Source organism: Alternaria rosae (assembly GCF_020736505.1).
Source record: "Alternaria rosae strain MPI-PUGE-AT-0040 chromosome Unknown BKA58scaffold_13, whole genome shotgun sequence".
NCBI lineage: Eukaryota > Fungi > Ascomycota > Dothideomycetes > Pleosporales > Pleosporaceae > Alternaria > Alternaria rosae.
Window position 1 is genome coordinate 676,739 of NW_025763582.1, and position 17,566 is coordinate 694,304.

A 17,566-nucleotide genomic window follows, 5' to 3' on the forward strand; every position below is an offset into this window, starting at 1 on the left:
TACTGGACGTCGCAAAGACAATCTATGTGTAAGGAAAACCTAAGAAGAGTCGTTCACGACCTGCCGTTGCCGTATGTGATGAGTTTGACGCATGAGCATAGCGAACTGTCTGTCCGCGTTGCTTGTGCGATCTAGAGTTCGCTGGATTTTGTCGTAGCCACGTGATGTTGATCTAGTCTGTTTTCGGATGGTGCGCTTTCCCAACTTCGCGAGGTCCAATCCGAGCAATATTGCCTTCATCATCACCATAGCACACCGATATAAGCGTTCTCAACTCAAAGTACAACATGGGCTCTCCCCCGCAAAAAGTTGTCGATTGCCTCACGCCCAATCTCGCGATTGCGCTTGTGTGAGCTCAACCGAGCCGGCACATAAACTTATGGGCTCAGGATTACAGCTATCGCGTCATATCATGCTCTCGCCGTCTTTAGGTGCCTGGACATGAGCGGATAGATTTCTGCCCGTCCCTTGAGCAGCGGAGCCATGTCAGTAGTGTGTCCCGAGGTCTGAGATGTCTGCTTGGGTACCCACGACTAATCACAATTGATCGGCGCTGTCGCGTCCGTGTTACGCGCGTAGCGATAAAAGTACCAAACCCTAATGTTCGGACACGCTACTTCAATGACGATCATATCGATGAGGGATATTACATTCGTCTCAAGCCGAATGCTGCAGCATAACCGTTCATTTCTACTACGCTGCTCAAGATGCCGATTGAGTCGTCATACCCGCCCATTGCTATACCTGCCGTCGATGTATGGACGTATTTCCTCGAGCGACCGGATCGAGAGTACCCAGAGGACCATGGTATGTATCCGAACTCGTCTATTGAGCGACAGCTAATAGGCGCAGTGCTCTTTGTAGACGTTGCCACCGGGAGAAAGCTCACATATGCTCTGCTTCGGTCCTGCGCGAAGCAATTTGGAAGCGCCCTTCAGGAGCGATGGCAATGGCGCAAAGGCGATGTGTTGGCTATCATGACGCCAAATGATATTGACGTCGCGCCGGCTACCTTTGGAGCGCTACTTGTAGGAGGTGTCGTGTGTCCTCTGAACTTCATGTACACGGTCGATGAACTAGTGTCTCAGTTGACGTCTTCGAAAGCCAAGGGACTCCTGACGAATGTGGCATGTCTCGAGGTCGCTTGCAAGGCAGCATCGAAATTCGGCCTTCCCCTGGATCGGATACTTCTAGTTGGAAATAATATGCCTACGAATCCCGTTCAACACTTCTCTTCTCTGAAGAGCGCGTCAGACAGCATAAAGCGAGTTGAAATTGATCCCAAAGAAGATCTGGCGTACCTGGTGTACTCTTCTGGAACCACTGGGGAGCCAAAGGGTGTCATGCTGACCCACGAAAACATTGTGGCAAACAGTATTCAGGCTACAACAGCGAATGGCTACAAGACCAATTGGAAAACAGACACCGGTATTGGCTTCCTACCCATGTATCACATCTACGGTAAGCTCAAAGAGTTCACGGTCGAACATGCGCTGATAGATGCAGGAATTGCTGTACTATTGCTAACACCCATCTTCTACGGCGTGACCACCCACATAATGCAAACATTTGACCTCAAGAAGTTCTGCGAGACGGTGGACAAAGAGAAAGTCACCATCGCTTACATTGTTCCGCCTGTCGCGCTCGCATTAGCTAAGGCCCCCATCGTCGACCAGTATAACCTCAAGTCCCTGCGCGACCTGCATTCCTCTGCTGCTCCAATACCCGTCGAGATCATCACCGCGATACACAAGCGCCTCGGCGCTCAGATACTTCAGGTCTACGGTCTATCTGAAGCCGCACCCGCCGTGAGCTCGCAACGTATCGAAAGCTGGAGCACGGCGTTGGGCACCTCTGGACGCTTGTTGCCCAACATGTCAGCCAAGGTCGTGAGCGACGGGAATGAAATGGCGATAGGTGAAGAAGGTGAGCTGTGTCTGAAAGGACCAAACATCTTTAAAGGGTACTACAACAATCACCAAGCCACGGCTGCGGCTTTCGACGCGGAAGGATGGTATCACACCGGCGATGTTGGAAAGTTCGATGAGCTTGGGAATCTATACATCACCGACCGCGTCAAGGAACTCATCAAGTACAATGGCTTCCAGGTTGCGCCTGCGCAACTCGAGGCTCTCTTTATTGGCCACCCGGCGGTCGCTGATGTCGCCGTTATTGGCGTGTACAGTGAGTCGAGGGTGACAGAGTTACCAAGAGCGTATATTGTTGTGGCGGCAGGGTACAAGGGCGACGGGAAGCTGGAGGAAGAGCTACATCACTGGTTCAATGAGCGAGTGTCGCCGCACAAGAAGTTGAGGGGCGGTATCCGCTTTGTGGAAGCGGTACCAAAGAGCAATGCGGGAAAGATACTACGGAGGGTACTTGTTGAGCAAGCGAAGTCGGAAGAAGGGGAGAGGACGGTGAAGGCTCGCTTGTAGGCCATGAAAATATCAGATCGCGACGCAATCTTACACACCACCATATGTTTGTGACAAAGTACATTAATAGATACTAATACTATCTGCTATCCATCTACAGCTTCGTAAACAACGTCTCCTTCATAGCCCTGACATCCAACTCCTGCGTCCACGTACTCCTCGGCTGCGTATGCAAGAACCAGTACGTATGCGCCAAGTCCCTCGGCTGAACAAGATGACTTTCTACATCTGCCGCTTTGTCCGTCTGCCCGGTCCGCTCCCATTGCCTCTTCATCACACCACCGATCAGCTTCCCTTCCACTGGCCCATCGATAATGACGTTCGCAGCATGAATACCCTTCGCCTGATACTCGCGCGTAATGATCTGGCACAAGGAGCGCAGCCCAAACTTCCCGGGTGAAAATGACGCCAGGCCTGGCATGCCTCGCAACGCGCCCGTCGCACTGGTAAAGAGAATGGTACCTTTGCCCGCGGCGAGCATATCCGGAATGACGAGCTTGCTCGCCCAGAATGCGCCGAACAGGTTGATCTTGGTGAAGTTTTCGAATTCCTCTGACGTCGTGTCGATGAGCGAACGTCCGTTCACGCGACGCGCGCCGGCGTTGTAAACAAGTACATTGACAGGACCGAGCTCTTCGCGAATGCGTTTGAAGGACGATATCACTGTATCTTCGACGCGCAGATCCGTGATGTAGTAGTGCGCTGTGCCCGTGCCGACGTCGCTGTTGATGTTCTTGGCCATGGTTTGTAAAGCTTCTTCTGTACGCGCAAGCAATGCGACGACGAAACCTTCGGATGCGAAGCGGTGGGCTACTGCTTCGCCGATGCCTGGTCCTGCGCCTACGACGGCGATGACAGGTTTGTTGGCGGTGTTCTTAGACATGATGGTGATGTTGGGTCAGGAGACGGCCTATTGGGTGCGATGTCGCGTCACTTATCCTCACATCTTGTCGTGGAAATAGGTAGTAGGTTATCTACTACCGGAAGCTTGTCGTGCATAGCTTGTAGGGCTGGTGCTGGTTGCATGATTCGCTTCGATGCGGGGAAGACGCGTCCCTCGGAACCTCGGAACAGTTGAGTAATCGCGCTACCGTACGTATCGGCCTAATTGTCTGTCTGTCGCAACCTTCCTTTACCTTGTCACTCGCAGTCGGCATCAAAGCGGCTCATTCTCGCTCCATTCTCAGGTATAGTAGATTGAAGGCTGTTCAAAAGGTATAGCATTGATAGTACAGCTGACTACCCCGCCACTGATGCCGCTTCATGATCGTCATCATCATCACTAGATCCTTCCCTCTGCGCGGCATTCTCCTTTCCACCACCCTCTTCAGCAATTCCCTCGTCATGTTCGAGCCATCTTAGCGATAGGAAAACTAGGCTCTTGAGATGCTGGCCGATGTGCATCCAGAGCTTTACTCGAACAAGCTCTCCAGACTCACGCGCTTCAACACCAGCGTCACCGAAGTTCGAATTCTTGCTTGCTTCACGTTCATCTTCTGGACCTGTTTTGGCGGCGGCGTCGAAGTCGCAGAATAAGCAGATCCCTGACTCGCGAGACTCATGATAGAAGTGTCTTCTGCACTCGACGTCTATTGTCGTCGGGTAAGGACAGAATTTTTGGTGTGCAACCAGATGCTTACGCAGTGTTTCGTCGCTTGGAAGTTCCTCAAACTTTCCATGCCGGTCACAGAACCAAATTTGACGTCTGTGCATCTGTCCAGCCCAATCGACACTGTGTATCTTCATCATATGTTTCTGTCATTGGTCCATGCTTGCAAAGTACAATGGTGGCTTTTGACACTTTTCAGAGATGCATGTGTAAGGCTGTAGATCGTTGTTGAAGTGCGATTTGCATGTTGTAAGCTTACATGTCAACGACGCGCGATAGCTTCATGGTCAAACGTACGGCCACCAGCCTTTATTCTAGAGCTTCTCAATTCCGAAAATATCAAAACATCAACTGCATCGGCAATGAGCGGCGCCTCCTACCGACCTGGGTGGTTTTGGGTAAGGGTATGACTCGGCTACCGAGGGTTTAGCTCATGTCAATAAACAAACCCAGCATCAAACCCTTCTAACACAGCCATCGTGCAACTTCAAGATGCAGTGCAATAGGCGACTATAGCTAACTCGAAAGCTTACGTGCTATAGAGATACACTATCGCGCCTCCCTACAGCTCCATAGACCCGCCGTTGATCCCGCGTCCGACCCACCACGTCCTCGTACTTTTCGAGCACATCGTAACCGATTTCGCTAGCACAGTCGCAAAATAAGAGGCATCAGAGTGGTGGGTTATACGCTTTTCACATCGCCACGAAATTGATCTTATCACTTGCGTTTGCAGCGATGGAAGCTCGCTGCCGCCTGCGCTTATCTATGAGGAAAAAGCTAACTAGGAGGTTTTTGTCGCAAACTCAACCTCCGGATGGATAAACAACGACATTAGATTAGGATTCAAGACGAGCTGTAGTACGTGCAATCGGAGAGAATGACGATAACAATTTTCTGCATTCCTTCATCAGATTAACTAGCGATACCGCTTCCAACCACCCACAAACAGCAGAGCGAACACGAAAAGAGTGACTGCATATGCAGTCTTCATACATCTGTGATTTGGACCATTATCACCCTCAATAAAGCTCGCCTCCCTTTCTGCAGCATCATCGTCATCGGAAAACCGGTAATGACGAGGTACTCCATCTCCCAGATAGTCATAGTTCGCAACGCGTCTTTCAAGCATCTTTCTCTTCTTCGCATTTGTGATTCCCAACCCCTGAAACAATGCATCATCATCAACCCCATCATATTCGAAGTTGCACTGCCTCACATGCGCAAGCGCAATTAGTACAACATCGTCTTCACTCATATCATAATCTGGGAAAAACCGCTCCAGAAGCACCCGTTCGTTTGGCATCACTAGTCCTAACAAAGCAAACACTCGATCTCGCGGGTCTTTGCATTCCGAAGTGCTGTGATTGATGAGCAACTGGGAGAGCGGGAGATGCATTGTCGGATGGCGATCTGGGTGGCGTCCGGTGATCAGAGGGAAAGCTTTCCAAAGCCTGCTGTCAAAGTCTTTCGGCATAGACGCTTGGTGGATGTGCTCAAGTACACCTGCACGTGATCCAAGTGCTTCTTTGAAATCAAGCCAATTCATGCGCGTGTTTCCGCAGTACACGTTCACATCCTGGCCGAGGAGAAACTCCTGGATGACCCAGAAGCGAGTCCAATACGAATGGTTTGCTAGATGGGACATCTGATCGTAGAATTCGAAGCCCGAGTCCTCAAAAGTTCGTATTGGTTCGTGCTGAGATTGATATTGCTCCACAGATGGTGGGAGACCAAGCCAAACAGACACGGCACTCGCGTTGCGATATATTGTATCCATGCGCCGAACTTGCGCGGTACGTTCTGCGTTGTTCTTTTGGTCGATACAAATTGCGTCCACCCAGAGATGTGTCCAACCTGCCATTTTGTCTTGGGCTAGATAGTGCAGACATGACCAGAGATTGAGTCGGACGGGGAAAGGTTGGTCATTAATAAATATGTGCTCCGATGGAGTTTCATTGCCCCAAGTGTATGAGACCGCAGTGTAGCGAGGTGTTGACTTTTGATCAAAGCGGGTCATGCTGAAGGAAAGACGGTTTGATTGGATAGAGACAGGAGTCAGAAGTCGGAGGTCGCTATTGCCTATAGGTAGATAGTTGAAAACCATGGCTTTGTAGTGCGGATCGTGGATGAACCTGAAATGTTGGGTACTGCAATTTGCGTCAGCTCAGTCAGCTCTTGATCAAATGGCTGCCTAATGGAAGCGACTGGGCTGCAGGATGCGCATCGCTTCCTAATTAGAAATTATGGGTCAAATGTCTCCCAATTGGTCCAGCGGAGGAAGTACGACAAGCCAACACAGGACGCGGTGTTCCAGCACTTGATGTCAAATGCAAACGACACTTCCTGTAGGTGGCGTTAAGGTGTCAGGATCTGATAGAAACAGCCAAACGGAACGTCTTAAGAAACTAACGTGTTTTACAAGCGAGCCGCCTATCCCACCAACTTTGCGCACCTTTCAAGCTCAAAGTAATCATGCCTCAACCCTAACAACCTCTTTTATACTCCTCTAAAGCCGATATGCTGCTTACTATCTCCTCTCTTGATAGAAACCAGATCAAGGCTGTAAGAGTAGTTGGTCGGACTTTTAATGTCCCTCGTTCGATGCTACGCGACCGACGCGCTGGAGTACCTGTACAGTCACTGTACGGTAAATTTTACGATCAGAGGCTTCGTTGGCGAAAGAAGGCTAGGACAGCTAACGGATCGCACGAGCTGCGGAGCTGTACGACACGGTCACGTGACAAGGGCGTCCAGCCAAGACACGACGCCCATGGAAGCCATCAAAGGGAAGGACGAAAGGGAAGAATCTCTCAAGTATACAGATCCCATTGATCCATCCAGTCTTTCGATGCCCTCAGTTATTTCTATCACGCATGTTTGTGTCAGGCACGGGAGGTGCGCTAGCATCGCTTTATGTTTCTTGGCTCGGTGCGAGTCGTGCGTGGTCGTACTATCTTGGTAAGTGTCGCAAGCGGAGACAAAGCCTACACATGTCAGTCGGAAAAACACGAACGATGCGAGATAATGCCTTGCCTCTTTTCAAGCGCATCCTGATGAGTTCCAGCAATCGGATCACATCTCTCCGTAAGCCCGGATTGGATCCTACTCCCCGGTCTAGAGACCACCTCCCATCTTCAAATGCGCTTGTCTATCCAGCCCAGATTTCGAATTCATTATAGCACTATAAGAGCATTCTGGATAGTGGCACCTGTATGTCCGGAGGTAGTCTATCCTCCGGGACGGCCTCTCGAAAGAGCCTACCGTATTCGCTAGCGAGCACGAATATCTTGATTTTGTCGCCCATATTGTGTAGTGGAATTGCTGAAAAGCATTTTATTCGACTTTTGAAGCTCTGATGAGTCACCTTCGTAGTGATTCACATTCATGACTCTTTTGTACTACCTATTGTGTAACATAAGATGGCGAAGGCGGAGTGAAGAGAACAGTCACATAATATGCTTGCTTCTCTCGCTTAGGTCTTAGCCTAGAAACTTGCTCTTAACCTGCGCTCCGCCCGCAAAGAAAAGGACAAGAATTATTCTCTTTCTCCTACATACAACTACCCTTATCAACGTAGGAATATAGAGCTGTCCCTTACTATTCTCTTGTAGTGTAAAGCAAGTACTATTGCCTACAACTACCCCTTACATATTGCCTACTACACCGCAGTCCCACTAGATGCTCGAGCCCACGTTGTGTCTCACAATCTCATACGCGAGAGCTTCTGGAGTTTTGAACGTCTGGTATTCGCAATCGATGTCTTTCGGTGACAAGTAACGTCGGACAGTGGGAAAATGGGGGCGAAGAAGCATACTGAAGGGGCGTGTTTGGGAGCGGAAGAAGGCAGAGAGTTGGGGATGAATAGCGATTTTGAGCTTGATGAACTTGATAAGACGGACGTTGAAAACTTGGAGAGAGTGAGGGGGTAGAAAGGTTGACAGGGTCAGGTATGCGCTTTGGGTCGCTAGGTGAGCACATGATCAAGGTAGAAGGAACGCGACAATACATATTGTATGTTGGTATTGTGGCCGCTAATAGGCCAGTGTTGGCATTTGCCCTAATGTCGTGCAGATCTAGTACAGTAAAGAAACATACAGTGTTTCGGTGATATCGCAGGAAATGGGTATCAAGTATCAACAGCGAACCTCCCGTACAAAGCCATCTTGGAAATTGTCCCGACTGTCATCTCGTTCATCGCCATAGTGCTCATACATCATGTCTCTTCTCGTGCATAAGCCAGCCACTCATCGATTCTACATGAGCCCTACCGCTGTACTATGACCGGCGGGATTGATATGCGCTTGCGGATCTCAGTCGATTACGACCATTACCTTCGCCTTTTTTTTCTTTGGAGATTGGCGGTCTTCCGCCACGACCTTGGTGTGCGCTCTGATCTCTTCGTCCATGTCATCCTCCTCAATATCGTCCTCCTCATCCAGATCAACGATATGAGTGCGCTTCCGGAAGGCTTGGCTGGCACTTGCGATAGATGAGCTTCCATTATCGCTTGGTGCCTTCGCGCCGCTCGTGTGGAGTGGCAAAGTCGGTGCCATGAAACTGAGGAGTCCATTGCTACCAAGTATATCTTGGCCCGTAGGCTTCGCGTCGCCACTGGCTACACAATCTAGTTGCCGATACTTGCGACGAAGGTCTTTCACACCTCGGTCGAGGTCGTATCTGGACACATCAAGGCCGTTGATGGTGCGCAGGTTCAAGGCGTCAGCACGATCGTCTCCCCAGTACCATGTAGCATCGGATCCTTGAGCGATTCGGTTATCGTGCTTTCGTGCAAAGGCGCGCGCCTCCACCACAGCTTGTCGGCCGACATCGAGTCCTGGAGGGTTGTCATCATCGGACTTAAGGAAGTAGGCCATGGCATCGCGCTCATGGAGACGACCGAGGACGCGTGAGTAAGGTATTGCCAGTTCTTTATCGGCAGGATGCAATGGGTACCAGTCTGCGTAGTCGTTTGCAACTCGCGGGGCCTCAACGTTTTGCTCGGTAACCCACAGCTTGTTCGACCGTGAACCATCGCTAGTATAAGCTGAGCCATAGATCCATATCTCGGAGTTGTAAGGTCGTCCCTCGTCGTAGTCATTGTCGGAGGCCTTGTCCAGATTGGTCCACTTCAATCGAATCGATTTGATGCTCATGACATCCGTACAGCCAGACTGGCCAAACTGCTTATTAGGAAGGAGACACACTGTGTCACCGACTGCGAGCATCTCAGCACCAACGTAGATACCATGGCAATATATGCTCGCGTTGGGCCAGGATCCTCGGAATCGATACTTGCCCATGAGCGAGAGCGTTGACATCAGAGCGAGGGCGTTCTTGACAGTGTGGTGCCATTCCTCTTGGGGGATGCGGCGTAAGAGGTCTCTCCACATGATAAACGGGCTTGTCTGTCGCAACAAGACGTACTTGTGTCTCTTAGAGAGCGACTTGTCCGACTCGTTTGGGTTTGGGATCGGTTCGACGCGTACACCTATGCTAGAAACATTGCGCTCCTGAGTAGAGGCTACGAGCTCAACGACCGTGGTACCAGTAGCCGGCTCAGTAACCAGGCCTGCCGCCCATTGCGGAGTACCGAGATGCAGCTTGCGCCGCTCATCGTACATCTGAAGCTCGCCAGTGGTGTTGTCTCGAACCAATTCAACGGTATCAGGCATGTTGCGTATATACAGGACAATGTCTCCAGTTCGGGGAACCCACTGGTCTTGTGCCTTGACATCTTCGAGAAACTTTGGAAGTTGTTCTTGTTCCGCTCGCCAGTCTGGACTGAGGGGCTCAGCGATGGGCTCGTCTACGTCGCGGTGTCGACGAAGCTTGTCGATCAGGTTCCTGTACACATCCGGTGTACCTTCGCTATCGACATTGGTCGTGTCTAGACCTGGAGTGATCTTCTTGGGCCGGCCCTTGTGTTGTAATGACAGACTAGGCAGTGATGCGACCGGCAGCTGTTTGGCGCTATGAGAACTAGAAGGCCGGCTGTGCACGGACGCAGAGGAGTTTGACTTTCGCGAAGACGCCGCGCTTGAACTTCTCACTTGAGAGCTGTTGGCTGAGGTTTTCGGAAGAACGCCTGCACTTCCACTGCAGAGAGTACATGGACAACCTATGCTGTTGCCATTGTTGCTCATTAGATGCTCGAAGTGAGGGAAGTAGCGGTTGGGTGAGTCGAAAGCCTTCTTTCTGGGATGACCATATAGATATTTATCGACATGCTTTGCGTTTGATGGTCTCGGACGCTCCCACATAGTATAGCCTGCTGGCAAAGCTTCGAGTATGTAAGTGACTCCCGGTCGGGCCTCGCCTCGATGCTCTATCCACGCCTGGCCGATCTTCTCTAGGTATAGAGTAGGCGGGTCTACCTGGGTGTGTATACCTGGTGGAGGGACGTGTAATGGGTCGCCATCAGAGCATCCTGGGACGAGTTGCACTGTTACCCGAGGAGACATCTTGCAAGTGAGGTTTGTGAGACTGCTGGACAGCTTAAGTAGTGGCTTCGAGAATCAAGAAGCTGTCGCACACTGATGCTAAAATAGACGTGCAGCAAGCTCAAGGGTGAAGAGTCTTTCGAGTGAAGTGCGTGCAGGTGTGCAAACGTCACGGTAGGCGAGAGCATGATTGAGGCAGCCGCGTTTGCAGATTGTGACGCGTCGGTGAAGCGCGCGGTGAGAGCGAGAGCGCGCGAGGAAAGCGCGTTCGACGACTAGCGTCGGTCCTCATCAGACATCAAGAACTCGCAACACTATCTATCTTACGTGTGCCCGGATGGTGAGGCTCGCCACGTTGTCTGCACGCAAGCACGTGAAAGAACGTCGAGTGAGGTGAAGCTCAAAGCTTGGCAGCAAATTCCCTCGGACCCGGATCCCTGCGCCGAATGCAGGAACAGGCTCCGAATTTAGCGACACGACCCCTAATCACTCAGCAAAACAAACACCGCCCGCGAAACGAGACTACCAACGCGACTACCAACAAACTTCACTCGTGCGACATCACTTTGCAATGACGGCAGAGCTTTCAGGACTGTCCCATGCCCATGGCATACCTCCTCAACCCCAGATGTCAAGCACGCCATCATCCTGTCTCTGCACAAAAGCTCCCGTCAAGCTCTCATGATCTGCCCATGCATGGCGCACCCGTTCCCGACGCAGCACCGTGCGGCTCCACCGATAACCAGCTCCATGAGTGATGGTCAGGAGAATGGGGTGACTCCCTAGCCTGTTGCAGTTTACTTCGATACTATAACGGGCGCTAGCGCGTGATAGAGCGCAGGCCCCATACGCTCGAGGCCTGAGTAGGATCATGTCAACAAGATTCCGTCCGTACAAGCTTTCGCTCGCTGTCATGGCTCAGGCGGGTGCGTCGCGCCTGACAGCCGTGGAGAGGGAAGCTCCTGTTGTCTTCTTCTCACCTCCCTACCCCCATCGTCTCCGTCATCAGCATCCCTACGCTCCCAGGCTATAGCGCGCGATATAGCGGCAAGCCACCCGCACGAGCGATAGCGACTGTAGTCAGGAGAACTTGGACAGTTTCTTTTGACACACAGAACAGCAGTACAGCGCGAGTCACAAGCAATATAGCCCTCCAGCCTCCGATCCAATGAACTTCATTCGCTCCAAGCGCGCAAAGGCACACTACCCCATCAATGACGACCGGCCGGCAAAGCGCATTTCGACACCGGCTGGCCAGCGTCTCTCTGTAATCCTCGATGCCAAACGAGGCAAGTCGGCTGCGTCCAAGACAGCTGAAATCAGCGTCACTACCGAAAGCACGTTCTGCAACGACCCATCGCATCAGCATGTCGGACCAGTACAACACCACAGGGTCGAGAAGAAGCCCGGCTTCATCCAATCAGTCTTGACGGGTGGCAGATTATTGACGCCAAGGGAAAGCAGCGAGGACATGCACAATGGGAGCAACCTCAGTGTCAGTGTGTGGAGTGATCGGGATGAGGAGAAGTTTGGACACGTACGACAACGGAGACAGAGAGGGATTGCTGCTTGGGGATGGAAGAAGGTCGCTGTGGTCGCCGCCCTGATCATTGCGCTGATCGTGGCATTGGGCGTTGGACTCGCTATGGGATTAAAGAAGGACTCAAAGAGGTATGCCAGCGTCATGCTAACATCGAGGAAATCTGGGCTAACAATCACGTAGCAGCGCACCGGCAGCGAACACAGGCGGCTCAACGACACCGGCAGGCAGCGAAAGCAAGCCCACCTCCAACCCCGACTCCAACTCTCCTTCAACGACCGACGACGATCCCCCATCTCCAGTCACCACCTCCACACCCTCCGCTGTCCCCTCGAACTTTCCCGTCGGAAGCTGGTCCCTAGTCCTCTTCCTCGATACCGTCACAACAGACTGCACCTCAGACCCAGACACTTGGACATGCCCGCCGAACACGAACTACTACGATGACCAACAGAAAGCTCTCACCATTTTGAACTGGGATATCAGCGGTTCCACAGGGTCTTACAAGATTTCTTCCGGTCAACAGGACGACACATTTGACACCACGTTCCAGAACGAAGACCTCGAGTTGTTGGACTCCGGGAAGGACACAGAGCGATACCGGTTCCAGATCTCGCGGTCCAAGACTGTTAATATGACGGGAAGCCTTGGAGGAAAGAAAGGCGACTTTGACTGCGACTACGGTGCGACCAATATGCAGGGCATCTTATACACCAAAATGCAGCAGACATACCCAGACGACACAATCGCAGTTGGAAAGGTCGCTAACAAGGCGTGGCCATACGGTAAGCATGACTGGCAGCTCTCATCCTACATACAACAACTAACTTGAAATAGCCGTAAAGATCGAACAAAGCGTAGCAGGTGGGCAGGGAGTACCAGCTTGCACAAGTTCGTCAGGCGACGACGTCAAGCTCAAGGCTCAGAGTGAGAGCACGTTGTGTTCCTGTTTCTACAAGAACTTTACACCTCCGCCCAAGTCATAAAACTCAATCCAAGTTTCTTTGTCTATTGTTGTCATCTAGCGTTTCCTTGCATCATCGCTCTACATTTACTTATCGAGCCAGGCGTAACTAGCATAGTGGGTTTTACTCTACACAGAGGTAATGATAGTGGTTCTTCCTCCAACGAGGTTCACGATTCCTTGGTGCATTTCTTCTCCTAACCTGATGGCTGTATGAGTGAGCCAGAACGATACGATGCATGCATTTACCCTCACCAGGTCCCGCTCTAACTTCGCAACACAATAGACAATTACCACATTAAAGACATCCATTGTTGCGCTCCATCGCAAAGATATCACAGTAAGAGCTTTTGGTGTCTTTGTTACTCCTGCGCAAAACAATCGCAAACCTCCATCCGGCTGCACGCTCCCACGAACTGCTGGATGCGGTCGCGCACCAACAAAGACAAAGCGACCGCGGTGAGCATACAAGAGCAGGTGACACAAGACATAGCATGTATGCGAGTGACCCCATCTCACGGCCAAGGTATCACGCTGATCATACAGCGCGCATCTTCACTTTACCAACGTAACTCCGATCGCGCGCGATGTCTTTCCTCCAAAACCTCTTCAGTTCGCCCGCCACATCCTCGCTCGCTAAGAAGCGCAATGTCCTAGATACGCCGAGTTCGCGCTCGGGTGAGAAGAGAAAGAGGGATGCGTACGACCCGGAACAATACCAGAATGCTGTTTATGCTGGTGCTGGTACGGCGCGGGTGAACGGAGATGATGTGTTTGTATTGGATGAGGAGGAAGCAGCAGCGCATCAATTGCAAGCCGAAGCTGAAGTTGAGATTGAAGACGATGACGAAGATGACGATGCTCGGCCGTACGTGACTCCGAAATCTGTTCGCAAACTTTCTCGCGATTTATACACTGCTATTGAAGCGCGCGGTTCGGGTAGTAGGGCTGATAGGACAGAGAAGCACGGCGAGGCAGAGAGGGCGTTGGCTGGTACAAGCACCAGGGTAACGGTCTCGCCATCAATATGTACGGGCAGTGAGACCGATAACGAAGAAGACGAAGTAAACGATGACATGGATTGGCCCAGCGACGACGACCTACATCTATCATTCTCCCCCACCACATCGTCCGCCAACCCAGTCATGACTAGCACCAACGCGATCATAGTAGACCAACTCAAACAAACCCCCATTAGCAAACAACCCAGACCGCGAACTGGCGCCAGCAGACCAATCACCACCCGATCTACAGCAACTAGACCCATCACACCACCAACACCATCACCATCTTAACTAACCATGACCTCACCCATCACTCCCGCCCATTCCTCAAGCTTCAAATACCCACCAGAATGACATGAAAAGACGCCCGAGCAGAAATGTTCTACAAAGCCCAACCTACGCGCCCGCGAACTTTCCTCAAACCCTAAGTCAATCCGCGCCGAATCACCGTCAGAACCAGAATACGCGTTCCGCGACGCTGAGATAAGGGATGGACTATGCCATCTCACGACCTCGATCGAGGACTTCTCCAAAGAACATTTCCCTTCCGGCGCGCACACCTCTTTCACGTTCAAGGATAAGAACGGGGATGTCATGATGCACAACAAGTTCTTCAAGTCATTGACGCTGGAGACGGCGAAGTTAATTAATTGTGTGGCGAGTGGAGGTCCAAGTGGATTGTGGGGATGGCACAATCTCTTTGTCGATATAGAGAAATTGCAAGCGCTTGTTTGTGGGGTGATTGGGAATGTGTTGAGTGAGCAGGTGTTGCAGCATGGATTCTTGGGGGGGGGGGGGGGGGAGGACGGAGGAGGGGGTTAGGGTTGTGGCGGGGCGGTGCACAGGGAGGGGAAGGATGAGGATAGTGAGTAGACATTCTATCCATCTGATGGGAGTGAGAATGAGAATGAGACTGAACTGACGTGAACATAGGTTTCGATTGCAACGCCCGCTACGCAGCGACTATCCGCGCCCACCTACCTGCACCGACATTCCTCCCTAAGAACTTCAACGGCCACGTCACACCATCATCGGAGCACTATGGGTGCACCTCTCCCCTATCCTCTCACTAGTCCACCCGCCTTCCTCTCCTACCACACCCAGCGACCCACCAACCCTCTCATCCATCTTCAAACCCCTCCGCCGCCTCACCACTTCCGCCGCCCTCCTCTCCCTACACATGCACCTCGACCCTCACACAGCCTACCACCACGTCCCCCTCTTCAAGGAAGACAACTACGATTCCTCAGTTATGGAATGCTACAACGATGCTTCCATGAGACAACGCAACATGCATAACAAATACGCAGAAGTCGAAGGCGAAGAACAGAAGCGCCGCGACACGTTGAGTGAGACGGAGAAGACGCGTGCGAGGGATGATACGGCGTTGACGTAGATTTTGTGTCTTGGTGGGATTACTGCGTATCGGAAAGGCGGATGGGAAGTTGGATCGAGTGATGTGAGTGGTGAGGGTGGACCGGTGTATGGGAAGAGAGAGTATAAGAATATGGGTATACGCGTAAGGGTGCTTACGCAAGGGTTGGTGTATTGTCGCTGGGGACGGGCGCTTAGCATGCAAAAAGCTGCTTTGATGGATAACGAGACTGAGAAGAAGATACACGGCGATGCGTGGAGAGAGGGTGGTTTCATGCAGTTTACGGATGTGGAGGGTGTGTTTGACTGGTTGGGGAAGGAAAGGAGGGAGAAGGCGGAAGCGAGGGAGGCCTTTATCCAAAGGATAGCTGAGAGGGCGAGCGCTTCTGGTACTGGTACTGGGGCTGTGGAGAAGACTCATGAGATTCGAGAGGAACCAGAGAAGATAAAGAGGAAGGGCAAGGGGAAGGTGAGGGAGGAGATTGAGGACTCTGATCCGGATCGTTGAAGTGAGGTAGTGTTGTATTTGTTGATAGAGTTTGGAAAGCGTTGTTTTGATGCTCACCACATCACCACCGTAGAGCCATGCGTTGAAGAATACCAGATGACGTCTGAAGTCAAGTTATCGCAGTATTTCGTGTTTATCGCCTTTGCGGAGATAAGATAATAATGCACATGTATGTTTGTAGTCGAGTGCAATTCGCCTTAAAGTATCTTGTCCAGTCTTGTCCAGTCTTGCACATTCTAGGCACCCGTAACGAGTACTCAACGAGACTGTGCGGTGATGAGATGCTGCAGAGACGAGTTGTCGCAGTGGTTTCGAGATAATGAGGCTGAAAGACGTCGGCCGTATTTCGAAGCTCGGATATGCGGAATGTCATGCATCGATACTGAGAAGATACCCCTACATTGAAATGAAGACATGTCCACATGACACACTCTCATCGTTGTTGTGGCATTGCTGCCAGGCAGTACTTCGGTCGTGATGGGTCTCTTGGATGTGAAAGTTCCACATAGATGGGCATCTCAGTTTGTCGTCGTTGACGGATCGAAGGGCAAGAGGTAATCGAGTATCGTAATGCGCACACGTGTCTTCTGATGTCGAGGAAAGTCCGTGACCATCAAGGTGAGCGAAAGAAGTCATGGACTCAGCATTACTCACGAAGCCTGACGATATCGACGATCGTTCAATACAAATGATTCACTGCCAAAATGCATCCCACCGGGTAAAGCAAGCCGGACCTGCCACATTACGCCTGAACGATCGTCAAGCTCAAATCCCCATACAATACCTTTTTGGAAGGTCAGTCCCTCAGAAATGTGATTGCGGCTCCGAGGGGCATCGACTGATGAGTGCTGCATCTTTCGTCACAAAAGCCAGGGTTTGGCGGGATGACATATGCCACGCCGCACACATGCGCGACGGTGACGCGCGGTTTCGCATGTCAACAACGCTGGATGGAGTTATCCCGAAGTGCGGGAGGAAGCTATTGCTAGCATACTGCCGATCAGGTAGATAAGGTCGGCGCATTCTCGATCCCATCGACTCTAGCAACGACATCGTTCGCGGAGCAGTTCGCCAACGTTTAGGTCCAGCTGCCTAGAGGAACGATTCATCCTGTCGTGGTTGACGTCACAAGGCTGATCGTGCGCTCGTGTTGTCCATGGATGTAGGGCCGAAGATGATGTATTTGACCGAAAGACAACATCACAACGTCTCAGCTGTCCAGGGACACAATCCTTTGGTGGCATGGTCGGAGAATCTAGAATCGGTATTCCGATGTCAATCCATGCTGCACATCTGTTGAAGTCGACATTTGATCTCTGGCAGTTGCCGCATGTGCTCTACGTGTATGGTAGCGGCCCGATAACGTGACCCAAGAAAGGACCGTGTCCGCGCTAGAGATTCTAGCGCTGAAGCTTGAAATCATGCATGGCGCTGCAGGTGGAGGTGTGGAGATGGCGGATACAACGTATTAGACGGTGCAGTGTGGGTTCGAGACATCGTGTGAGGCGCCACAAGCGATCATGTTTCGGACAATTTCAAGAAAATTGCGACTACCGAGTGGGATAAGTCATTATCCACGTTGCTTGGTGTTGCATTGTCGACAACGTGACAGCGAGAGCTGAGCCTTTAAGCGAGGTGATTTAGACTACCGACGTTAGACGATGGTAGCACGGCTTCGCTCTGGTCTGC

At 51.6% G+C, this 17,566-nt stretch overlaps 7 protein-coding genes across 7 annotated transcripts; 3 read left to right on the forward strand and 4 right to left on the reverse strand.

Moving 5' to 3' along the window:
- The first annotated feature begins 243 nt into the window (after positions 1 to 243).
- Positions 244 to 2,508, forward strand: BKA58DRAFT_432774 (putative amp-binding enzyme). Its single transcript, XM_046173143.1, has 3 exons — positions 244 to 807; positions 853 to 1,461; positions 1,507 to 2,508. The coding sequence occupies exons 1-3, from the start codon at positions 708 to 710 to the stop codon at positions 2,433 to 2,435; spliced, it is 1,638 nt and encodes a 545-aa protein (XP_046020364.1). The 5' UTR covers positions 244 to 707; the 3' UTR covers positions 2,436 to 2,508.
- Positions 2,509 to 3,450, reverse strand: BKA58DRAFT_394767 (short-chain dehydrogenase/reductase SDR). Its single transcript, XM_046171219.1, has one exon. The coding sequence runs from the start codon at positions 3,316 to 3,318 to the stop codon at positions 2,530 to 2,532; it is 789 nt and encodes a 262-aa protein (XP_046020365.1). The 5' UTR covers positions 3,319 to 3,450; the 3' UTR covers positions 2,509 to 2,529.
- On the reverse strand, positions 3,440 to 4,318 carry BKA58DRAFT_394768 (uncharacterized protein). The gene has a single exon (XM_046171220.1). The coding sequence runs from the start codon at positions 4,182 to 4,184 to the stop codon at positions 3,675 to 3,677; it is 510 nt and encodes a 169-aa protein (XP_046020366.1). The 5' UTR covers positions 4,185 to 4,318; the 3' UTR covers positions 3,440 to 3,674.
- Positions 4,319 to 4,782: 464 nt separating this feature from the next.
- Positions 4,783 to 6,279, reverse strand: BKA58DRAFT_394769 (heterokaryon incompatibility protein-domain-containing protein). Its single transcript, XM_046171221.1, has one exon. It carries the CDS (start codon positions 6,149 to 6,151, stop codon positions 4,964 to 4,966), a length of 1,188 nt encoding a protein of 395 aa, XP_046020367.1. The 5' UTR covers positions 6,152 to 6,279; the 3' UTR covers positions 4,783 to 4,963.
- A 1,782-nt stretch (positions 6,280 to 8,061) lies between these two features.
- Positions 8,062 to 10,837, reverse strand: BKA58DRAFT_394770 (uncharacterized protein). Its single transcript, XM_046171222.1, has one exon. It carries the CDS (start codon positions 10,506 to 10,508, stop codon positions 8,358 to 8,360), a length of 2,151 nt encoding a protein of 716 aa, XP_046020368.1. The 5' UTR covers positions 10,509 to 10,837; the 3' UTR covers positions 8,062 to 8,357.
- Positions 10,838 to 11,529: 692 nt separating this feature from the next.
- Positions 11,530 to 13,329, forward strand: BKA58DRAFT_67187 (uncharacterized protein). Its single transcript, XM_046175704.1, has 3 exons — positions 11,530 to 12,158; positions 12,211 to 12,812; positions 12,865 to 13,329. The coding sequence occupies exons 1-3, from the start codon at positions 11,656 to 11,658 to the stop codon at positions 13,011 to 13,013; spliced, it is 1,254 nt and encodes a 417-aa protein (XP_046020369.1). The 5' UTR covers positions 11,530 to 11,655; the 3' UTR covers positions 13,014 to 13,329.
- A 1-nt stretch (position 13,330) lies between these two features.
- BKA58DRAFT_450402 (uncharacterized protein) lies at positions 13,331 to 15,877 on the forward strand (the record flags this gene model as incomplete). Its single annotated transcript, XM_046174353.1, has 5 exons — positions 13,331 to 14,160; positions 14,359 to 14,752; positions 14,929 to 15,040; positions 15,100 to 15,344; positions 15,429 to 15,877. The coding sequence occupies exons 1-5, from the start codon at positions 13,579 to 13,581 to the stop codon at positions 15,875 to 15,877; spliced, it is 1,782 nt and encodes a 593-aa protein (XP_046020370.1). The 5' UTR covers positions 13,331 to 13,578.
- Positions 15,878 to 17,566: the final 1,689 nt, after the last annotated feature.